The sequence below is a fragment of the Cervus elaphus genome, chromosome 9 (genome assembly GCF_910594005.1).
Source record: "Cervus elaphus chromosome 9, mCerEla1.1, whole genome shotgun sequence".
Lineage (NCBI taxonomy): Eukaryota > Metazoa > Chordata > Mammalia > Artiodactyla > Cervidae > Cervus > Cervus elaphus.
In genome coordinates this window covers 53,528,192-53,552,316 of record NC_057823.1, presented here as the reverse complement: position 1 = coordinate 53,552,316, position 24,125 = coordinate 53,528,192, and the positions used below count along the sequence as shown (strand labels likewise).

At 37.8% G+C, this 24,125-nt stretch overlaps 1 protein-coding gene and 1 pseudogene across 1 annotated transcript; both read right to left on the bottom strand.

Annotated features, from left to right (window-relative positions):
• Nucleotides 1–8,171: 8,171 nt before the first annotated feature.
• On the bottom strand, nt 8,172–11,072 carry LOC122700252 (annotated as a pseudogene).
• An 8,596-nt stretch (nt 11,073–19,668) lies between these two features.
• On the bottom strand, nt 19,669–23,831 carry PCDHB4 (protocadherin beta 4). The gene has a single exon (XM_043913000.1). The coding sequence runs from the start codon at nt 23,439–23,441 to the stop codon at nt 21,051–21,053; it is 2,391 nt and encodes a 796-aa protein (XP_043768935.1). The 5' UTR covers nt 23,442–23,831; the 3' UTR covers nt 19,669–21,050.
• Nucleotides 23,832–24,125: the final 294 nt, after the last annotated feature.

Sequence of the window (24,125 nt, the reverse complement as noted above, 5' to 3'; positions counted from 1 at the left end):
TATATGACTAATAAAATGGAATGAACAACATACTTACCGTTGTTTTGTGGTCACACCTGCACAATAAAGGGAACACTTAGGCTATTAGGAAAATTGAGGCCAAGAAATAGGTATTATAGAAGTATCAAATCAAATTAAATTATTTAAAAGAGGGACCAGGAGTAATTTGGTATGTGTCATAAGTAAGCATTTTAGGAATCCATTTCATTTTTGTATTGGTAGAAATGGCCATGATTTTATCAGGGTTGTTCATTTTATTGTAACTTTTTGGTCAAATTTCGCTGCTGTGTGTATTAATTAATCAAAGTCCAAATGTATTACCCTGTTATAAGGGCATAATGCAATGTAGAAAACAAACATTCAAGAATCACCTCTACCATTCTTTCACAACAAGGATAACAGTTGGTCCTATAAATACAGACCAAATAATGTAGTGTGAAAAGTGGATTATATTTGAATGGATACCCTGAAATTCCGTAATAGTTCATTATGACTATGTTCATTCCTATCTCACCAATTTCTGCTCAGATGAACTGGAAAATATATCTATATTTCCTGAGAATGCAATAAATGGGTCAGTGCATATCTAAGCATACAAAAATATCAAACATAATTTGCTTCAGAATGATTTTGTATTTATTATGTAGAGGTGAAATGATTTGAATTCAAGCAAAATTCACTTCAGGTAAGGAGTGAATGATGGAAGGTTAAAAATGAGGATATTTTTCAAAATACTTCAACTCTAGCTAAAATAAAGCTAAATAAAATCTAAATTCTGAACAAATGAAATCATTTTACAGTTGAAAAGCAACTCTATATACCCAGAAAGATAAAATTAAGATCACTGTCAGCAGCCTCCATTGTTCACTTGGTAAATGTTGCTGAAAACAGACTCCCCTGAGCATTTGAATAATGAAATAACACTGATAAAGTAAAACCAACAATCAGAAACATCTTGGATAGGTTTACCTTCTTCTCTGAAACAAAATTATTTGTAGCTCAGTCCTAAATGCTTTCTCCTTTCAGTGGACATTCTGAGTTCTGATTCCAACTTAATGCCATCTCTGGCATCCACAGAGTTCTTTATTCACTCTCTTTGCCTTCAGGCATCCTCAAATACAGCTTATAAAATTATTTGCATTTTAAAACAGATTTCACTTATTAATAGTACAGTATGTATAAAAATCAAATTAGATCATTGAAGTGTCTGTGAGAGCACTGGTTGCTATAATAGAAAGAAGGTAATATCTTAATGTAACCCAAAGAGATGTCAGTTGGGTATGTGAAGAAACTCCCTTTTTGGAAAGTGGATTGCATTAGACTCCTTCAGGAAAATGCTTCTCAGTTGCTTGGATTTGCTAAAGTAGAGTTGAATTGACTTTGCTTTTATAAACCCGTCTCACAAGGACTAATTCATTTAAAATTTTTTTATCATGGACAAAGTTCAACATATGCAAAGTAAACAGCATAAACTTTCGCGTACACATCTCCCAACTTCACAACGTTCTGTCTTGTTTCATCTCTACCTTTTCCTCTGTTTTACGCCTCCCAGTCAATGTTCAGTTTTGCATAGTTCTTTTCTTAAGGTCATGTTTACACAAATTGAAATGCACCAATCTTAACTGTAGCATTTTTAACAAATGGATCCATCTGTGTAACCCACATTTCTCTCAAGATAAAGAACATTTCTGTGATTCACTGGGAATTGTATTAATTATATCAGTATTTTTCAGGTTAATTTTAATAACTAGATGGCACAATCTTGGTCTCCTCTGGACACGGAAAGCTAAACAATGTAAAAAATCACCATGCGCCATGCTCTTTTTGCTCATGCATGCTAACTGGAAGTTACCTTTCAAGATTAATTTAGCTGGATTATTACCAGTGAATTGAAATAATAATTTAACTGATGAAACATTGTCATGTGTATTAAACTTAATTTTATTTAGTTAACTTATAACCATTTCATTGCTGATTTCCATTTATATGCCATACATTTGTCTTTCTTTCATTCTGTAATAAAATTTAAAGTTTTAAACTTTATTAAAAATGGAAGATAAAGACTAAACTTCAAGGATGAATTGAAACTCTTGGTAATATTTCTAAATTTAGTTACATGTAAGGAAAACACAGTATTCAGGGAAAAGATAGAGATGATATATAAGCCAATAACTTAGGGAAACCTTTCAACTGATGGGATGGGATACATGCTGCAGAAAAGTTTGAAAATATAAACAATTTGATGCTAAACACATTTGAAAACTGAAATCATTGAAAAAAGTCTTTTGCCAGCATTGCTATATATTTGCCAATTTAATCGATTTTATTAAAAAACCAGCTCTTTATTTCACTAATTTTTCTTGTTTTGAATTTCATTTGTTTATATATATTATATATATATAAATGTATATATATAAATGTATATATATATATATATATATTCCTACCTCCTGCTTGCTGTGGATTTATTTTCCTTCTTTTCCTACATGCTTGAGGTAGGAGCTTAGATGATTGAGACTTTTCCTCTTTTCTAATATATGCATTTTGTACCATAAAATTCCCTCTCTGCACCACTTTAACTATGTCTTATAAATTTTGATATGTTGTTTTTATGTTTCCAGTTCACTTCAATATATTTGAAAAATTTCCCTTGTGACTTTGTCATCAACCCATGGATTAATTAGAAGTGTATTATTTAGTATCCAAGTATTTGAAGATTTTCCTGTTATTTTACTGTTATTTTTAGTTTGAGTCCATTGTAGTTGGAAAACCCATGCTGTATGATTTCAGTTTTAAAAATTGGTTGAAGTTTATATTAGGCTTATTTATGTGGTCTGTGTTCTATATGATCTCTGAGCATCTGAGAAGAATGTGTATTCTGGAATTGTTGGGTGTTCTATAAATATGTTGGTTGTTGGTTGAGTTCTTCTGTATTCTTGTTGATTTTCTGTCTAGTTGTTCCATGAGTTGAAATAGGGTTCAGAGAGGGTTTTAAATCTCCAGCTTTAATTATGGATCTGTTTCTCCTTTGAGTTCTGTCAGTTTTTGCTTAACATATTATTCATCTCTGTTGTTTGGTATGTATATATTTAGCATTGTCTTTATCATTATATAATGTTTTACTCTCCCTCTGGTCATTTTCCTTGCATATTTTTCTTTTTACTTTCAATCTGCCTGTGTCTTTATATCTGGAGTGAAGTTTCTTATAGCTAGCATATGGTTGGTCCATTTTTGAAAACCCATTCTGGTCATGTTTTAATTGGTGTGTTCAAAACATTTACATTTAATGTAATTACTGATATATTAAAGCTTAAGTCTATAGTTTTATTTTTTGTTGTTTTCTATTTGTCTGTCTTTTCTGTCTTCATTTTAGTTTTCCTGCCTTCCTGTGGGTTATTAGAACAGTTTTTAGAGTTCTACTTTATCTATGGTGGGTTTTAGTGTGTCCTTTTGCATAGTTTTTATAGGAGTTGGCCCACACATAACTTGTCAGGGTTTGAAGTGAAATGAAGTCGCTCAGTTGTGTCTGACTCTTGGCAACCCCATGGACTGTGGCCTACCAGGCTCCTCTGTCCATAGGATTTTCCAGGCAAGAATACTGGAGTGGGTTGCCATTTCCTTCAGGGTTTACTGGTTGTCATTTTACATATGCAAGGGTGGAAAACTTAAGTACCATCACATACATTTACCATTCCCCATTTATAATTGTCTTAAATATTTCCTGTATAGAAATTTTGAACATAGACAGTGTTATAATTTTGGATTCAACCATCAAACATAACTTAGAAAACTAAATTCTAAAGAGAAGGAAAGTCTATGGTGTTTACCCATATTTTTGTTTACTGTGTTCATTCTTCTTTCCTGATGTTCCAAGATTCCTTTTATCATTGATTCCTTTCTGTTTGGAGAGCTCACTTTAGCCATTTTTAATAGTGTAGGCCTTATAGCAACAAATTTTATTCCAGAAGGGTATTTTCACTGCATGTAGAATTCTGGGTTAATTGTTCTTTTTATCAGTTGGAAAATACTGTGCCATTTTCTTCTCACTTTCTTGGTTTCTGATGAGAAATCTACTCTCATTCAGATTGTTATTGCTCTATGTATAATGTGTCATTTATCTGTCACTGCTTTTCAGACTTTTCCCTTCTCTTCAGTTTTCAGAAATTAGACTATATCTTTTCAGGTGTATTTTTTTATCTTGTTTTGGATTTGTTTGGCTTCCTAAATCTGTGGATCTCTATCTTTTGCCAAATGTGGAAGGTCTTCTCTCCTGGGATTCCAATGACACAAAAGTTAGGTCTCTTGTTATTGTCCAACAGGTCTCTGAAGCTCTGTTAATTTTTTAGTCTGTTTTCTCTCTTTTGCTCAAATTGTGTAAATGCTATTGTTGTATCTTCTAGTTCATTGACTCTTTGTCTTCCTGTTGTTAAGCTTGTCCACTGAGTTCTTCAATAATTGTATTTTTAATCTCTAAAATTTTCATTGGTAGTTCTTTATTTATCTTTTATTTCCTTGTTACAACTTTACATTTCTGAGAATACTTTTCTTTTATTTCAAGCATGTTTAATGTTGCTTATTGAGGCGTTTTTCATCATCCATTTAAAAATCTTTGTCAAGTATCTCCAACATTTTTTTCATCTCAGTGTTGGCATCTTTTAATAGTCTATTTTACTTAGTTTGATATCATTCCAGTTCTTGCTATGACCTGGGTTGGACCTTCCTAGATATGCCTGTACCCAAAAGGAACTCTTGCCCAAGTACATGAGGAGATATATTCAAGAATGCTTATATCAGTATTGTTATGATAGCCAAATTCTTGGGGCAACCCAAAAATCTACAATAAAATGAATGTAAAGGTGAGGGTGTATTTATATAATGGGATACTGTAGAGCGGTGTAAATGAATGAACTGCATTTAACACTGATGAGTTCAATACCCTAATGAATGAGAAAAGCAAGCCCACAGATGTCCATACTGTATCATTCCATTTACATAAATTGCAAAGACAGACAAGATCAGACAAGATCAAACACAGATCAAAGACACATCAAAGACAGACAAGATCAAACAATGTATTATTTAGCAATATATGCATTTCTGATACAACTACAAAGAATAACAAGTAATTAATAAAAATGCAGGATAGTGGTTGATTTTAATGCAAGTGGAAGATGTTATGGTGGAGGCACACAAGGATTTCCAACGTCTTGGCATTGTTCTAAATCTTAAGTAGATGGTGAACATTTTATTATTTTTAAATTGCACATATACATTGTGTACATTTTTTGGAATGTTTAATAGATTTCAAAATTTAAAAAGTAAAGACAAAAAAGCAATGTCTTTGGGGTCAGGCTGCCTGGAGTCAAATCCTGATTCCACTACTTATTAGCTAGGTAGCCTTGGGCAAGTTACTTTAACTCTGTTCAGTTTGTTCATCTCTAAACTTGGTTTACCAATTGTACCATTATTTAAACGAGTAAATGAGATATGTGTACAGAATTTAGAAAACAGTAAAGTACATAGAAAGTATGTAATATGAAAAATATATGTAACATGTAATTTTAATAATTACTAGCCTTCCTCTGCAAGAGTCAGACATGACTGAAGAGACTTAGCAGCAGCAGCAGCAGTCTTCCTCCAGGCCTTCTTCCAAAAACATTAAGTCTCATTTCTTAAGAAATAAAAAGGACCCACTGAAATGTTGTGAAGTAATTAGCCTCCAACTAATAAAAAAAGAAAAAAAAAAGAAATAAAAAGGAATTTTTTTGGAGAACACTAGAATATTTTAGTGAAGACTTTAGGAATCCCAGCATAAAATTTTTGTATCCTAACACTTGCAGGGCCACATCCTGAAAAGAGTTCTTTGCCCATTCATCACAATGCTTCTTGAAGTCTGATATTTTATAAACCTTGCTCTGCACTGCCTCATGTGGAGCAGCTTGTCAGAAAATCCACTCAGGACAGAAACTTGGGTGCAGACTACCTTATCACATAAAAGCTGATAAGACCTAGCAAAACAGCAATTGTACCCATCAGATACTCAATTCTTTTTCTTACATATGAACACATCTCTCACCAGACTTAGGAAAACCAAAAATTACACAGAAACACACAAAAAAAGAAATGGGAACTCCAGGAAACAGATCATTTAGGAAATAAAAAGAACTTTGAAAATTCCAAGTGCTACTATGGAAAAGACACAATCAGATAATAAGAAAACAGCTAGGGATTTAAATACTCCATTAAAATTGAAAATTTCATAAAAATACTCAAGGTGACTGAAAGATGTTAAATGATGATATAGAGGGAAAACCAAAGATATATAGGAGAAATATAAGAAACATAGAGAAATGATTTAAATTGTTCAATATCCAACAAGCTCAAGTCTCAGAAAAAATAAGCTAGGAATACAACTATTAAGGAAATAGTACTAGAGATGAAATAATTTCAGATATGACAAGACATGAATTGTTAGAATGTATATTGAATGTATATGTATACAATGAAGCAGAAGTGAAAACTGCATTTTCAGACATGCAGAGATACAGAAAGTCTGTATTTGTGCACCTTCTCTTAAAAAGCCACTTGAGGGTGTATACTGTAGCAAAGAGATGGAATTTTTAAAAAAGGAAAGGAGATTTCCTTGCGCCCTACCCCGAATCACCTTAGTCCAGATCCTCTAACTCCTTGGTAGGATGCTATTACGTGCATTGATCAGTGGTTCTCCATGGTGTGCAGTCTCCCTCATTATAAGTCAGTAAACCCAACTTTGTTCTGATAAATGTGTTCCTGGTGATCTTTAGCTGCAGAGCATTCATAATTTATATGGTCATTAAAGATAAATTTGTAATATTGCTTAACTATTGTCAAAGAGTAAAAAGTACCATTAATCCTGACTACATAGAAGTAAAAACTCATTTTTGAGAGGTTTGGAAGTGTAAGGGAGAAACAAAAGGAAAAATAATAATTCTATTAGTTTCTTTCATACAAGAAAATAATAAACGGTTGTTAGTGGAATAAGGGGAGGTTTCAGTTTAAGCAGAGAAAATAATGAGATAACTATATGGATGAGGGAAATTTAAAGTGTATAGGATACCAACAACAATAGAGTGAAATTTAAGTTTATGAAAAAGTTACAAGCATATTCTTTAGTGAGAAGAAAGTATTTAAAAAGCTAGAAGATAAAGGTTTAAAAGTGCTTTCCAGAGGGATAAAATAAAAAACAGATAATACCAGATGTTGGTAAGAATGTTGAGGAACTGGTACATCCATATGCTGCTGATAGCAGTCAGTGTAAACGGGTACAACCACTTTGAAAAACTATTTGGAAATATCTACTAAAAGTGGACATGCACTTACTGAATGAGCAGCAACTCCACCTTAGGTATATACAGAACAGAAATGTACATACATGTCTGTTGAAGGATATGTATGAGAATGTTTATAGCAGTATTATTCAAACAGCCAAACCTTACACCAACCCAAATATCCACATACAGTAGGATGGGTTATAAATTGTGCAATATTCACAGTGGAATACTATACAGTAACAAGAATGAAGAACTAAAATTAAAAACAGTATTATGGATAAATGTCATAAACATAGTGCTGAGTTAAAGACACCAGATGCAAAACAGTTCACACTCTGCTATTTCATTTATATAAATTCAAAACAGGCAAAACAGCTATAGCATAGGGTATTGAGTTATCTGTTATGTTTGAAGTGGCAGTGATTTTAAGGGGTAATTTGTGTAGCACTTGGGATGCTAATAATGTTTCATTTCTTCAAGATGCTGATATCAAGTATGTTCATTTTCTGAAAATACAGTGAGCTGTATTAAGGATTTGTCCATTTTTCTGTATGTAATAATTCCATGGAAATATGCATTAAAAATTATTTTCCAGTAGGATGAGAGCTAGGGAGTGTAAACAGAAGAGTGTTGGTTTTCATCATGCTTTCTTCCATATTTATATGCATATATTCCTTTGAAAACAAAATAAATGTTATGTAAACATTTTAAATTTTTGTTATTGAGCATCAAACTTTTACAGTGTGATGAAGCAAAATGACTGTAGAGAAAACAATATTTTATTGTTGCAAAAATTACCAAAAGAAAGCAAAAATTTCAGGAAAATCAACAGCATGCAAGGATTTGGAATGGCACGCTAAAACAAAAACAGTTAAGACTCGAACTGAGTTTTCCAAAATTGGACGTTTATTGTAAAAGGGAAATCAATCCTATACATGAATGTGCGATTTTTCTCCATGAGGTTCTCAGATTTTGCATCTGGGGAATTACAGATAAATGAAATACCTCGAATCATGATGAGATCCCTAATTGGAACCAAAGCTATTCCGAAAATTGGCATTTTCCTCTATTCAACAGCGTCCTGGGGCGGGAGGTTGGGGAGAATCGGCTTTAAGAATTTCAACTCATCTAATCCCGAGGATAAGACCCTGATGCTGGGAGGGATTGGGGGCAGAAGAAGGGGACGACAGAAGATGAGATGGCTGGATGGAATCACCGACTCGATGGACATGAGTTTGAGTAAACTCCGGGAGTTGGTAATGGACAGGGAGGCCTGGCGTGCTGCGATTCATGGGGTCGCAAAGAGTCGGACACGACTGAGCGATTTAACTGAATCCTGAGCATCCGGTCAAGCACACCTCGTACTGGTAGCTCTGCGACAGGGTCCCCGTGCCGCTGACGTCCACCAGGTGGCCCGGGAAGTGGCCCTCGGGCACCGGGCAGCGACCCGCCGAGCCCGCCCCGCCCCTCCTGCACAGCCGCGCCAAGAAGAGGAAGAGCGACGACACCGACGCCAAGGCCACCACCAGGTAGACGGTGAGCGGGTCGGCCGGCGCCGCCGCTTCCGCTTCCGCGGGCGGCAGGTAGGGCTGCGAGAAGCCGTCCACCAGCAGCACGTGCAGCGTGACGCTGGCCGACAGCGGCGGCTCGCCGTTGTCCTTGACCAGCACCACCAGCCGCTGCTTGGGCGCGTCGCGCTCGCTCAGCAGCCGCGCTGTGCGCACCTCGCCGTTGTGCGCCCACACGCCGAACAGCCCGGGCTCCGTGGCCTTGAGCAGCTGGTACGACAGCCAGGCGTTCTGGCCCGCGTCGCCGTCCACCGCCACCACCTTGGTCACCAGGTAGCCGGGCTCGGCCGCCCTGGGCACCAGCTCGGTGCAGGGCGCCGAGGCGTTCTGCAGCGGGTAGAGCACGAAGGGCGCGTTGTCGTTGGCGTCCTCCACGAGCCACGCGCACCAGCGTCTGGCTGCTGAGCGCGAGCGAGCCGCGGTCGGCGGCGGCCACGCGGAACTCGAAGGCCCGCAGGGCCTCGTAGTCTAGGGACGTGAGGGCGAAGAGGTGGCCGTTGTCGGGGTTGATGGACACGAGGGAGGCGAGGGGCAGGTGCGGGTCTGGCGGCGGCAGCAGCGAGTAGGTGACCTGGGCGTTGGCGCCCGCGTCTGTGTCTGTGGCGCTGACGCTGCCGATGTGCAGGGCGGGGCTGTTGTTCTCGCGGACCCACAGGGTGTAGGAGGTCTGGGTGAAGGCGGGGGCGTTGTCGTTGACGTCGGCCACCAGCACGGTTATGTTGTGCTGGGTTTTCAGTCTGGGGGTTCCCATGTCAGTGACCGTGGTGGTGGTGATGTACCCGGCTCTTTCCTGTCTAGCGGTCTCTTTGTCACCAGGGTGTAAAAGTTTTTGAACGTGGGTTTCAAGAGAAAGGGGAGGTCATTCTGAATGGAGGAAACCATCTTACCGTTGTCCCCGGAATCTGGATCAGAAACACTGAAAACGGCCACCACAGTCTCTGGGGAGTTTTCTGGGATAGAGCTGATGAATCTCGACATGGTCAGCTCGGGGGCGTCGTCATTCACATTCACCACTTCTGTGGCTACAGCGCATTTTCCTGAAAGGCCCCTGCCGTCTGTGGCTGCAATCTCCACGTTATAAAACCGAGTTGCCTCGAAATCCAATGCCCTTTTCAGACCAATTTCTCCTGTTATTTCGTCTATTACAAATGGTTGAGTAACTTCATCTCCTTGGAATAGAGCATAGGCTACTTTCCCATGTGTTCCTGCATCTGCATCTCGGGCAGAGACAGCGACAACTAAGGAGTTTAGGGGGCTGTTCTCTGGAATCTGTACCTCATAGACGGACCGTAAAAACTCTGGGGGCATTGTCGTTAATGTCCACGACTTCGATGCGGACTGTAGTGGTCCCAGACCTGGGCGGAGCCCCACCATCCAGCGCGGTGAGGGTTAAACAGCTCAGGCTGCTGCTCCCGGTCCAGTGCTTTGTCAGCACCAGCTCTGGGTATTTTCTGCCGTCTCCACGATGATGAGTGACAACATGAAAATGGGATTTGGGGCTGACTGTGTAGTTTTGAACCGTGTCGCTACGTGTGTCAAAGTCCTGAGCTATTTTCAAAGGAAACACAATCCCTGTCTGGACGCTCTCGGGGATTTTTAGGAGCATTTCTCTCTCTAGGAACTCTGGGGAATGGTCATTTATATCTGTGCGATGCAGATCAGCTTGAATAATCTGCACCGGGTTTTCCAATAATAGTTGGAAATGCAGTATACAAGGATCTGTCGCCCCGCACAGCACTTGCTAGTTTTTTATGCAGCAGCAAATTGCCGGTCGTTAAATCCAGCTGCAAGAGCTGTTTGTTTCCTTTGTAATGGATTCGCGCGCCCCACGTGGCTAGTTCCCCCACCCTGAGACCCAGTTCTTTTGCCAGGTTGGCCACAAAAGACCCACTTTTTGTTTCTTTTGGCATGGAATACCTAATTTTTTCAGAGCCAGCCTCCCAGAAGAGGAACAATATAGCAGGAAAAAGAACTTGCCTTTTCCGTAGCGTTTTGCTGGCGCGGTCTCCATTGTCCAAACCCGGTTCAAGAAGGTGCAGTTTCTTCAACTCCCGATATACAGTCAACCCAGGTGATTTGGTTAAATAAGCTCGCCTAAATCTCTCTGACTGGCTTGCACTAGGACGATGCCCTTTTCTGGAGTCCTCCACGCCTAGATCTTCTGTAAAATGCTTCTTTCTTTTTGAAAGCATCGGAGTTCTGATTCCCAGTTTAATGGCTTCCCGGGCAGTCACAAATCTCTCCATTTATACTTATAGCCTGCAGCGCCACCAGGTGTCATTATATACTATTGCATATAGTATTTGCTGTTTCATTTCATATATATGCAGTCAATATATTTGAAGTCACAGAATTGTTCCCAATTGTATATCCAGTTCTTAGTTATTGGACGTTCTTAAAAAACATATGCTAGGTTAACTTCCAGTGAAAGAATACTTTTCAGGACAAACTAAAATGCTAGTATTCCTCAGAAAGTGCATTTTGAGCACAAGAAGAAACTTTCCCTTATTGGATCCTTAATTGATTAAGAAATAAGTAATAATAGATGTTTAGAATCTTACAATATTATAAAATTTTAAAATATATCAGGGAAGGACATAATCATGAGTGTACAACTCAAAAAAGTTCAGGAAGTGAACACATTCATAAGCAAATGTAAAGTAAAACTGAAATGTTAACAAAAACCATAAAAGCCCCCTCTTGTTATTGTCTGGTCACTACTCTTTCCCCTGATAAAGGTAAGCACTCTCCTGACTTATAGTATCATGTGTGTGTCATAGTATCATAGTTTGCCTTTTTTTTTTAACTTACACAAATGGAGTTATAGAGTATGTTTGCCTTCTTTCACTCAATCTTACCTTTGTAAAATTCATGTTACACATTGTTTTCTTCTCATTGCTTTGATATTCTATTGTATCACCATTTTTTATTTATTCTGCAGTTGATGGACATTAGGGTTTTACAGTTTGTGTATATATTGAGTAGTCCTGCTATAAACATTCTTGTCTTTTGGTGTCTGTGTGTTCATTTATATTTTATATTCCTAGGAGTTAGACTGCTGTGCCTTAAGATATGCACACGTATTTATCTTTTTGTTTCAGCTTTAATAGATATTGCAAAATAGTTTTCAACTCTGGTTTTATGAAAACTAGCAAAGAGAGTTCCAGTTGCTTCATATCCTTGTCAACATTTGATATTATCTTTTAAATACTCTGATGAGTGTGTGATGTTATATTGTAATTTTATTTTTATTTTATGTCATTGTAATTTTAATTAGTGGTTCCCCGATGATTCCTTAAATAAAGCACATTTTTCACATGGTTATTTTTATTAGGGTATATCCTTGTGAATTGCATAAGTCTTTTGTCTGTTTTTCTATTTAAGGTATTTGCCCTTTTTCTTATTGATCTTTAGAAGTTCCTTATATATTCTTGGTATAAGTACTTTTTTAGAAGTAGGTATTACAAATATTCTCTCCCAATCTATGGCTAGCATTTTAACTTTCTTGAGATATCTTTGAAAAACAAAACTTCTTTTTCGTCTAATTTTCCAATATTTTTTATTTATGGTTTGCAGTTTTTGTATTTTCTTTAAATCTTTGCATGTGCCAAAGTCATGAAAGTATTGTTGTATGGTGCTTCTGAAAAATCAGTTACTTTACTTTTCCCATTTAGAGCTGTGAAATGAAGTGAAGTCGCTCAGTCCTGTCTGACTCTTTGTGACCCCATGGACTGTAGCCTACCAGGATCCTCAGTCCTTGGGGTTGTAATCCTCCTGAAATTGATTTTTTCATGTTAATGAGGTTAGGGTCAAATTGCTTTTTTAAATATAAATATCCAAATGACCACACCACCTATTGAAAAGAAGCTGCATTCCCAATTATTTTCTGATGTATCATTTCTTCATAAATCAGGGGTCCATAGTTCTGTAGACGTCTTTTCCCCCCATTTTTCTCTTTGTTTATCCTGCAATACCATATTGCTTTTTAAGTAATAATTCATTATACAGATACACCAGTTTTTAATTAATTTCTGGTTGCACTGGGTCTCTGTTGCTGCATGCAGGCTTTTCTCTAGTTGGGGGGAGTGGGGGCTACTCTTTGTTGCCGTGCACGGGCTTCTGATTGCAGTGGCTTCTCCTGTTGTAGAGCACAGGCTCTAGGTGCATGGGCTTCAGTAATTGCAGCACGTGGGCTCAGTAGTTGAGGCTCATGGGCTCTGGAGCATGGAGTAAGTAGTTACGGCAGTCGAGTTACTCCACAGCATGCAGAATCTTCCCTGACCAGGGATCGAACCCATGTCCCCTGAGTTGGCATGTGAAGTCTTATCCACTGTACCACCCAGGGAAGTCCTGCAGTACCATATTGTCTTCTTAATTACTATACTTCATAATAGGTTTTATTATCTGATTGGTAAGTCTTCCAGTTTTACTCTTTAAAATTGTTTTAGTTATTATTGTCCTTTTGTATTTCCCTATAAACTTTATTATCTTTTTAGTATTTTTATTTGGCTGTGCCTGGTCTTAGTTGTGGCATGTGGAGTTTTAGTTGCAGCATGTGGGATCTATTAATAGTTCCCTGGCCAGGGATTGAACTCAGGCCCCCTGCATTGGGAGCATGGTACCTTAACAACTGGACCACCAGGGAAGTCTTCATATAAACTTTAGATTCATCTTGTTACCTTTCACAAAGAAACATGCTAAAGTTTTGTTTAGGATTTAACTGCATTTATAGATTGGGAAGAATTGACATATTCCCAGTATTGAGTCTTCCAGTATTGGAACATTATATATCCCTATGTTTATTCAGATACTTAACTTTTCTCAATAATATTTTATATTTTTCAGTGTATAAGTTTTATGGATATTGTTAGATTTGTTTCTAGATGTTTGCTATTTCTGAAACTTGTAAATGATAACTTGAAATTCTTCATTTTCTGGGTTTTGTTGCTATATAGAAATACAATTATTATTTGCATGTAGACCTTATATCCAGTGGCATTACTAACTTCATTTATTAATCCTAACAGTCTGTGGATTCTTTATGACTTTTAATGCATACAATCATGTCATTTTAAAAAATAACCATATTTATTTATTTAGTTGGTTGTTCTGGCTCTTCCTTGCTGTGAGGTCTTTCCCTAATTGCCTCAGTCAGGGGCTACTTTCTAATTGCGTGGGTGGGCTTCTCATTGTGATGGCTTTTCTCCTTGCTGAGCATGGGCTCCAGGGCAGTCTGGCTTGGGTAGGTGAGCTACTCCCGGGCTGTACAGCACAGGCTCAGTAGCTGTGGCACACGGGCTTAGTTGCTCTGAGGCACGTGGGATCATCCCAGATCAGGGGTCAAAACTGTGTCTCCTGCATTGGCAGGTGGATTCTTTACCTCTGAGCGACCAGGGAAGCCCCATTGTCATTTTTTTACAAAGACCTCTTATTTCATCCCTTCCAATTACTGTGCATTTTTTCTTTGCTTTATTCCACTGCTTAGAACCTGCAGTAAAACACTGAAATGAAATAGTATAAGCGGGCATTCTTGTCTTATTCTTGATCACTGAAGAAAAGTTTTAAATAATTTTCCGTTAAGTATAATGTTTATTGTAAATTTTTAAATACTTTCTGAAAGTTCCCTTCTGTTTTCAATCTGCTAACAATTATGTGTGCTGAATTTTATCAAGTTATTTTTTTCTGTATTCATTGAGGTAATCATATGTTTTTTTTCTTTACCTATTAATGTGAATTATATTGATAGATTTTAAATATTAAATTGATTTATATTCCCTGAATAAGTTTTCTCATATTTTATTATTTCTCTTTTATATATTTCTGAATTTTATTTGTTGATATTTTGTTTAGAATTTTTCCATCTGTGTTTTTAACAGAGATTGGTCTCTAATTTTCCTTCCTTATGATGTCCTATTCAGATTTGGATGTCATAATTCACTGAAGTCATTCTGGTACCCAAATAATCTGGGAAATATTTCCTGTTTTTTCTATCTTCCAAAAGATTTTGTATGAGTTGGTATTAGTTGTTCCATGAGTGTTTAGGAGAATTCACTAGTGTGAACTGAAGTGGCAAGGTTTTTAATAACAAGTTTAATTTACCTAATAGAACTAATCAGATTTCTTCTTGTTTCAGTTTTAGTAAATTGTGTATTTAAAAGATGTTTTCCATTTTACATAAATTGACAAATTTATTGGCATATGGTTGTTCATAATATCCTTTTTTTTATTTTTTAATGTCTGTAGGATTGGTAATGATGTTCCTTTTTTCATCCCTGATATTTGTGATCAGTGTTTTCTTTCTTTTTAAAATTAATCTTAGTAAGAGTCTTTAATTCCATTAATCATGACATAGAACCAACTTTAAGTTTTGTTAATCTTCTTAGTTACATACTTTTAAAAATAATTTTATTTATTTCATTTTGGCTGTGCTGGGTCTTTGTTGCTGCATGGGCTTTTCTCCAGTTGCTGCAAGTGGGGACTACTTTCTAGTTGCAGTACACAAGCTTCTCATTGTGGCAGCTTCTCTTGTTGAAGAGCATAGGTTCTAGGGCCTGTGGGCTTCAGTAGTTGTGGCTCCCTGGGCTCTAGAGCACAAATTCAATAGTTGTGGCACATGGGCTTAGTTGCCCCATGGCATGTGGGATCTTCCTGGACCAGGGATTGAACCGGTGTCTCTGGCATTGGCAAATGGATTCTTCACCACTGAGCTACCAGGGAAGCCCTTCTTGGTTGTATATTTATCAGCATTGTATTTATGTTTATATATATAATACATGCATTATTTTTTCCTTCTTTATTTGTTCTTTTTCTAACTTCTTCAGATGAAAGCTTATTGTTTTTTAACCCTTTTTATCTAACATGTTCATTTAAAGTTTTTTTGATATATCATATCTTAATTTTCACCCAGTTCAAAATATATGGAAATTTCTTCTGCAATTTCTTCTTTTACTCATGGATTATATTATTTGCTTTTGAAGCATTTGGGGATTTCTGGATAAATTTTTGTTTCTAACTTCATTTCTTTAAAAAATTTTAGAGAATTGCTTTATGACCTAGAATATGGATAATTTTGATATATGCCATATGCATATAAAAAGAACATGTACTTTCCCATGTACTATGTATGTCAGTTTATTCAAATATTATTATTGTGGTGTTCAGATTTTTAATATTCTGTTTTTGTGTGTCTTCTATCAGTGGTTAATTGTTAATACATCCTCCCCTATGACTGTGGATTTGTCTGTTTCTTATGTTCTTTCATTTTAACTTTTTATATTTTGTAGTTTTCTTTTGGGGATATATTTAGTCTTATAACTGACATATTTTTGGTATATTTTACCCATTTATCATTATGAAATATCTCTCCTTATCTGTAGTAATGCATCTTTCCTTAAAAAGTCTCCTTTATGTGAGTATATCTACACTTGATTAGTTTGGTTAATGTTTGTATCTTTTTCTATTTTTAAAACTTTCAACCTTTCTGTGATAATACATACACACAGGTATGTGACAGCATATAGCTGAATTTTTCTTAAATGTATTCTGACAATTTTGGTTGTTTAACTGGATTATTTAATCCAATAGCAATTACTGTAATATTTGATATCTATCCATTTATATTTACCATCTAAAATTTTTTTCTATTTGCTCTTAAAGTTGTTTTCTTCTTTTGGATAATTTAGATATTTCTTATTTTTTCCTTCAATTCATTTTAAAATTACTCTTATGATTATTCTAAAGATTACAACATGCATCTTTAATCTACAAGCATCTAATACAAATTATTTCAGTTTACTACTCTCATGATAATGTTTAGAACCTTAGAAATCCTTAACTCTGTTTATATCATCTGCCTTTTACATCATCATTATCATGAATTAAAATTTTATATATACTCTAAATCCTTTAAGAAACTATTATTTCTACCTTTATTAATCAATAAATAACAATTTATAGTTACTGTTATTCTTGTTCATTTCTTCCTACAAATCTGTGATTCCTCCAGGATTGTTTTCCTTCTTCCTATTGAATCCACTAAAAGTATTTATTTTTGTGCAGATGGGACTGTGATTGATTCTTGCAGTTTTCATTTGTTTTAGAACTTCATTTTTGCAAGATGTGTTTTCTGGTGATAGAATTCTAGTCTGGTAGCTAATTTTTTTCAGGACTCAAAAGACATCATTCCTTTGTCTTTTGGCTTCTTGATGATCAGCTCTCCATCTTACTGTTATTCCTTTAAAAGCAATGTCATTTTCATGTGATTGCTTTTAAGATTTTCTCTTTGATTTTAGCAGTCTTCCTGTGATATTTCTAGATGTGCAGTTTTTTATTCTTCTAATTAGGTTCACTGAACATCTTGAGGGGTAAATTTTTTCACCATTATTGGTCATCATTTCTTTACACATTCCTTATTCCCCATTCCTAGTCCTTCCAGGATTACAATCATGTATGTGTTGGAGTTTTTCATTATGTTCTACATGTAACTAAATGTTCTTACCTGTATTTTAAATTATTTTATTCCTCAGTGCTTCTATTTGGATATTTAATATTGACCTGTCTTGCATTCACTAATCCTATAATCTTTTATGACAACTAAGCCATTATACAATCTAATATTTAATATTACTAAAATTTCAGTATTATATTTTTCAGTCCCCAAACTATTTTCGATTTTATTTCATTCTGTGGTGAAATTCTCTTTACCTATTTTCTATATTCCTTATTTTAACATATTATATTTATTTTAACATCATTGTCAGTAAGTTCTGGTATCTATTTTATCTGTAGATCATCCATATGTCTGCTTTTTCCTCTAGGTTTTATTCATGTCAACCAATTTTTTTGTATGTATGTCTTATAATTTTTATCAAATGTTGATTATTAATGTAAAAAGCTCTCCTCCAGGGTCCTGATGATATTATATTCTTCCAGAAAGAGTCCATCTTTTCCTTTGTTAGCTTGACAATGTGTGCTGAGTAGCTTCAGTCATATCTGACTCTTTGAGACTCTATGGACTGTAGCCTGCTAGGCTCCTCTGTCCGTGGGATTCTCCAGGCAAGAATTCTGGAGTGGGTTGCTATACCCTCCTCCAGGGGATCTTCCCAACCCAGAGACTGAACCAGAGTCTCTTTTTTTTTTTTTGAACCAGAGTCTCTTAAGTCTCCTGCACTGGTAGGCGGGCTCTTTACCACTAGTGCCACTGGGAATCCCCTTTAGATTGATAGAAACATGTCTAATCAAATTGCCTTAATTCAAAACAGGCACTGTGCTTAGTCAAGATTCTTTCCAGTCCTAGTAAGTACCTGGCCCTCCAGAATTTTCAGTTCAGAACTCTGTATTCTCTACAGTCTCTCAGATGTCAGATCACAAACCCCAATCTCATGTATTAAGACTATTAAAATTTCACTCGGCTTTTCAGTAAGTTTCCACTTAATATATTGGCCTTCTTTCCTGGAATGTCCCATCATTTGACAAATATCATGAGGGGGGAAACTGGCCATGAGCTTGAATCATCCAGTTTGCCAAAGACTGTTGAAGTTCCTCTATCCCTGGCCTTTTCTTAAATTTTGCAAACTTCTTTAGGGCAAATTGACTGTTGGAGTCAGTTCACAGCTCCAAGGATTTTCCTTTTCAGGAATCTTAGCCCCTTCAGTTCTTTATATATCATCTGCAGTCTGTTGCTTCAAACTGATAATTTATGAATTTAAAGGAGGTTTAAATAATCCATCTTATCTGGAAACAGAATTCTACCAAATAAAACTGTTTAAAATCTATATTTTGTAATTTTAATAGTAAGAAATGTTTTTTGCTGTGTCCCACTCTTTTGCAACCCCATGGACTGTAGCCCACCAGGCTCCTCTGTCTATGGGATTTCTCAGGCAATACTGGAGTGGGTTGACATTTCCTTTTCCAGGGTATCTTCTGGACCCAGGGATCAAACCCTCATCTCCTGCATTGGCAGGTGGGTTCTTTACTGCTGAGCCACTAGAGAAATCCAGTAAGAAATACAAGGTCTTAAAGTGATGTGGGTTATATTGCCTTCAGTAAAATGTCTGCCCCTAAAACAGCATGTACTAAACTCAGTATATACTGTGCATAAAAACAACAAAGGAATTGTAAAAAATGTCAAAATATAATAGAAGTACTTGAGAAACTGATTGAAATGGGTATTATTATCCAGTTATTTGGCCTCCATTCTCTATTTTTCTTTTGCAGAAAAGAATTGTCCAATTTTTCATAAGGTATTCATTTTCTGGAAATTATCTGGATTATATTTACTATTAAATTATAATCACTGAATTTTAAAATGTTAACCTGTTCTATACTAGAGTCTGATAGTGATCCCCAACTGGTAAGGAATGATCTATGTTTTATGAATACACACAGCAATTTATAAGGTAATACACAAAGTAATTCATAAATTTACTCATATAAATTCATAAACGTGGGTTCTGAGTGTTTATTTGGCCAGTCTCATTTGGGTGATTATACAAGTTGGGCTTTCCTGGCATACACAAAAACATGAAGTTATACTTTCATAATGTTGAAACATATTGCTGAAAACTTCAATCATATTTCTTGTCCTCATACATAAAACTATCTCATTTAAATATCTAATGGTAAATGGTGAACTCATTAAAGCTGGCTACTAAATTTCATATATTTGTGTTTGATTTTGTTCATATTTTTATTACTTTCTAATTTCAAGTATTAGATTGGATGAAAGCTAAAAGCTATGTTTCAATAATAACTTAAAGAATAATTTTTCTTTTTTATTATATTTTAAAAAATGTAATTCAGGGAAACACGAAATAATTAAATTCCAGTAGGATGACACTTGAGATTTAAAAATAAATACTTAGGTTATAAAGCAAACTCTAATTACTCATATTGTGCCAAAAGTTCAATAAGTGGTCTTATAGGTATAGCTATATAAATTTAGTTATAAATCACAAATCATCTTAATTGGCCTAATGAACACAACATAAAACAATTATAATTCAGATAAGTTTATTTCTTAATTTCTATTTCTATTCTTATTGTCTTAAAGGAAAAAACAATGCTTCTTATTATTGAAAGTTAGCATAATTGAAAAAGTAAATTTATGCAAAATACACAAAAGCTACATGGAAAAACAAAAGGTCATTTGGACATCAAAAATAAATCATCATTTTGTTGATAAAAGCTGCTCATGTTTACAAAATAACTTAGAGTAATCAGACTAGAATACAATCAACAAAACTCAAGAGAAATTGTGCCTTTTTTGAAGGATATGGAAAAACTGTATGAGAGCCAAGAAAAACACATACTTTGTACTTACATTTGAACTTTTATTAATAGGGCAAAAGAAGGACAGGAAAGTATATGATGCCCTCTACCTCTTGAGTCCTTCTAAAGGATTTAGGGTTTACTTAACGTTCTAAGATTTTTAAGTATGTTATCAAGCAGTGAATTAGTTTTATTTTAGTGAAGTGAATCTGATACCAAATTATATATGATTTTCTCTTATTTATAAATAAGAATATTTTTATTTTAATATTAGTGAGTATTCATGAAGCAATTACAATGTGCTAGGTAAGTAGCAAATGAATAATCTCTAGCATATATGGTACTCAGAATAGGATAAGGTCACAATTGTAGTGTATTAATAATTTAATAAAATGCATGTTTAGGTGAAAGTTATGAGATACAAGTATGCTAAGTTATATGCTCATGGCTATTTAGTGGGGCACAGCCTGGTAGAATGGTGAACAGGAATCTCTAGGTACCTACAAAGAATTTCTAACACTCTGCCCTTGCAAATATAAGTAAAGAAAACCACCAAAAACATACAGAAATTCAAGATTATGCAAAAGCTTTAAACTGTTTCCTTAAAAAGACATTAAATGAAGTTGATTTAAATACTAATAGAATTTCTTTTACCGCTTGAGTAATTTGTAGCTATGGAAACATTAATCACCAAGCGAAGGTAAAATACGGAGAAATAATATCAACTGTAACTAAAAATGCTAAATCCAATGAATACTATAAAAGGAAAATTTAGTAGAGACATGCATAAGTTTGGAATAGAGATATACAAATTTATGTAACACTACAATCTCTTAAGAGGAAAATATTGCAATGTGAGTTAGGCTTAACAAAACTGAGAGGCTCACTTAACCAAATACGGCATTTAACTGAATACAAAGCTGTTTCTACAGTTGGGGCTTTCCTTGATTTCTCTCTCAGTGTCCTGAACCAAGAGGTTAGGGAATATTGGCTTCAGGAATTTGAACTCACCAGTTCTATGGTCTCCCGTCAGACACACCTCGTACTGGTAGCTCTGGGACAGGGTCCCCGTGCCGCTGACGTCCACCAGGTGGCCCGGGAAGTGGCCCTCGGGCACCGGGCAGCGACCCGCCGAGCCCGCCCCGCCCCTCCTGCACAGCCGCACCGCCACGAACACCAGCACCGAGAAGAGGAAGAGCGACGACACCGACGCCAAGGCCACCACCAGGTAGACGGTGAGCGGGTCGGCCGGCGCCGCGGCCGCCGCTTCCGCTTCCGGGGGCGGCAGGTAGGGCTGCGAGAAGCCGTCCACCAGCAGCACGTGCAGCGTGACGCTGGCCGACAGCGGCGGCTCGCCGTTGTCCTTGACCAGCACCACCAGCCGCTGCTTGGGCGCGTCGCGCTCGCTCAGCAGCCGCGCCGTGCGCACCTCGCCGTTGTGCGCCCACACGCCGAACAGCCCGGGCTCCGTGGCCTTGAGCAGCTGGTACGACAGCCAGGCGTTCTGGCCCGCGTCGCCGTCCACCGCCACCACCTTGGTCACCAGGTAGCCGGGCTCGGCCGCCCTGGGCACCAGCTCGGTGCAGGGCGCCGAGGCGTTCTGCAGCGGGTAGAGCACGAAGGGCGCGTTGTCGTTGGCGTCCTCCACGAGCACGCGCACCAGCGCCTGGCTGCTGAGCGCGGGCGAGCCGCGGTCGGCGGCGCCCACGCGGAACTCGAAGGCTCTCAGGGCCTCGTAGTCCAGGGACGTGAGGGCGAAGAGGTGGCCGTTGTCGGGGTTGATGGACACGAGGGAGGCGAGGGGCAGGTGCGGGTCGGGCGGCGGCAGCAGCGAGTAGGTGACCTGGGCGTTGGCGCCCGCGTCTGTGTCTGTGGCGCTGACGCTGCCGATGTGCAGGGCGGGGCTGTTGTTCTCGCGGACCCACAGGGTGTAGGAGGTCTGGGTGAAGGCGGGGGCGTTGTCGTTGACGTCGGACACCAGCACGGTTATGTTGTGCTGGGTTTTCAGTCTGGGGGTTCCCATGTCAGTGACCGTAATGGTGATGTTGTACTCGGCTTGACTTTCTCTGTCAAGAGGGCTATCGGTTACCAGGGTGTAGAAATTCTTGAAAGTCGGTCTTAGAATAAATGGCAGGTTGTCTGGAATGGAGCAAATCATCTTTCCATTGTCTCCGGAGTCTCTATCTCGAATTCGGAAGATAGAGACTACGGTCTCCGGGGCATTTTCTGGGATGGAGCTAATGAGTGAAGATATGGTAAGTTCTGGGGCATTGTCATTCACATCTACCACCTCTATGACCACAGTGCCTTTCCCAGAAAGGCCTCCTCCATCTGTAGCCTCAGTTTCCACGTGGTAAGATTTGATTTGTTCAAAATCCAATTTCTTTGTCAGTCGGATTTCTCCTGTGACTTCATTTATTGAGAAAGTTTGTTTAATTTCCTCTGATGCTTGGAACAAGCTATAGGAAACAGTCCCAAAGTTCCCAGCATCTACATCCATAGCTAAAACTGTAACTATTAGGAAATCTAGGGGGCTGTTTTCCAGAACCTGCACCTCATATGGAGTGTGCACAAACTCGGGAGCATTGTCATTGACGTCCAAGATCAGGATTCGCACCATGCTGGTGCTGGACCTAGGTGGAGACCCACCATCCAGCGCCATTAGGGTTAAGCTGAACTCTGACTGCTCCTCTCGATCCAGCACTTTGTCCTGCACCAAATCTGGATATTTCTTGCCATCACTGTGATTTCGAGTGAGAACGTGAAAATGAGAATTGGCGTTGATAGTGTATTTTTGAAGACCGTTGCTACCCACATCCAAATCCTGAGCTAATTTCAACGGAAATACAGTCCCTGGCTGGCTGTTTTCCAGTATTTTCAGAAGCATTTCCCTATTCGGGAATACTGGGGAGTGGTCATTTATGTCCTGTATTAATAATTCTCCTTCAAAAAATTGCACTGGAGTTTCCAGGAATACTTGGAAATGCAGCACACAGGGTTCAACGGAGCCACATATGTCTTCCCGGTCTAGTTTCTCCCTCAAAAGCAAATCTCCAGTCTGACGATCCAGCAGCAAGCGCTGCTTGTCATCGTCACAAACCACCCGAGCCGACCGGGCGTTCAGCTCCCCAATTCCCAGGCCCAGGTCCTTGGTTAAATGGGCTATAAAGGAGCCGCTCTCTGTTTCTTCCAGAACAGAATAACGAATAGGCGCAGGGTTAGCCTGAGACAAGAATACCGTCAAAATAAAGGTGGTCACTTGCCTGTTGGGTTGGAGTCTCTCTAGCGTCTCCATGTTGGAGCCAGGGTGCTTACATCCAGTCCCCCTTCAGCAACCAGAAAAAGGCCAGAGGTGTTCAATTTTCTTGCTTGGTAGAATCCTCACAGAGTTACTTGTAATCTTAAATTCGTTTAGAATATCGCTGCCCAAATTCGTTGGTAACCCAGTACTGCTGGCAGAGCTTCTTACTTGTGGTGGTGGTTCGTCTTGCAGCAAAGGAATACGCGAGCTTTCTAGGGCTCTTTATTCACAATCTTAGCCGGCAGCGCCACCCTGCGTCCTGATTGATAAACTAACATTCTTAACTCAGCCTATTTTGGAAGTGTCGATCCAAACTAAGCCTTTTCAAAACGTGTAAAGGACTGCTTCAAGTATTATTCCATTAAATGGCTTAATGTATAGGTTATTCCATTACATTGCGTGAGCTAATAATTGTGAGCACAAAGCTAGGGACTGTCTCCCTCTGCCCACACCCGTTACAGTAGAACTGAAAGAACTCCATTTACCCTTTGCCATAATCTAACCAGGGGAGATAAACTCTTATAAAATTACAATCCATAATAGTTATATCTGTTTGTTTCCAAGTATGTGAGAAATTTATGATGATGCAGAAAGTTTGTTAAAGTGCTCTGTACCACCTGGTCTCAGGGAGACTTTTTCAAAGGAAAGGTTCTATTTTTTTACACTGGTGTGCAAAAT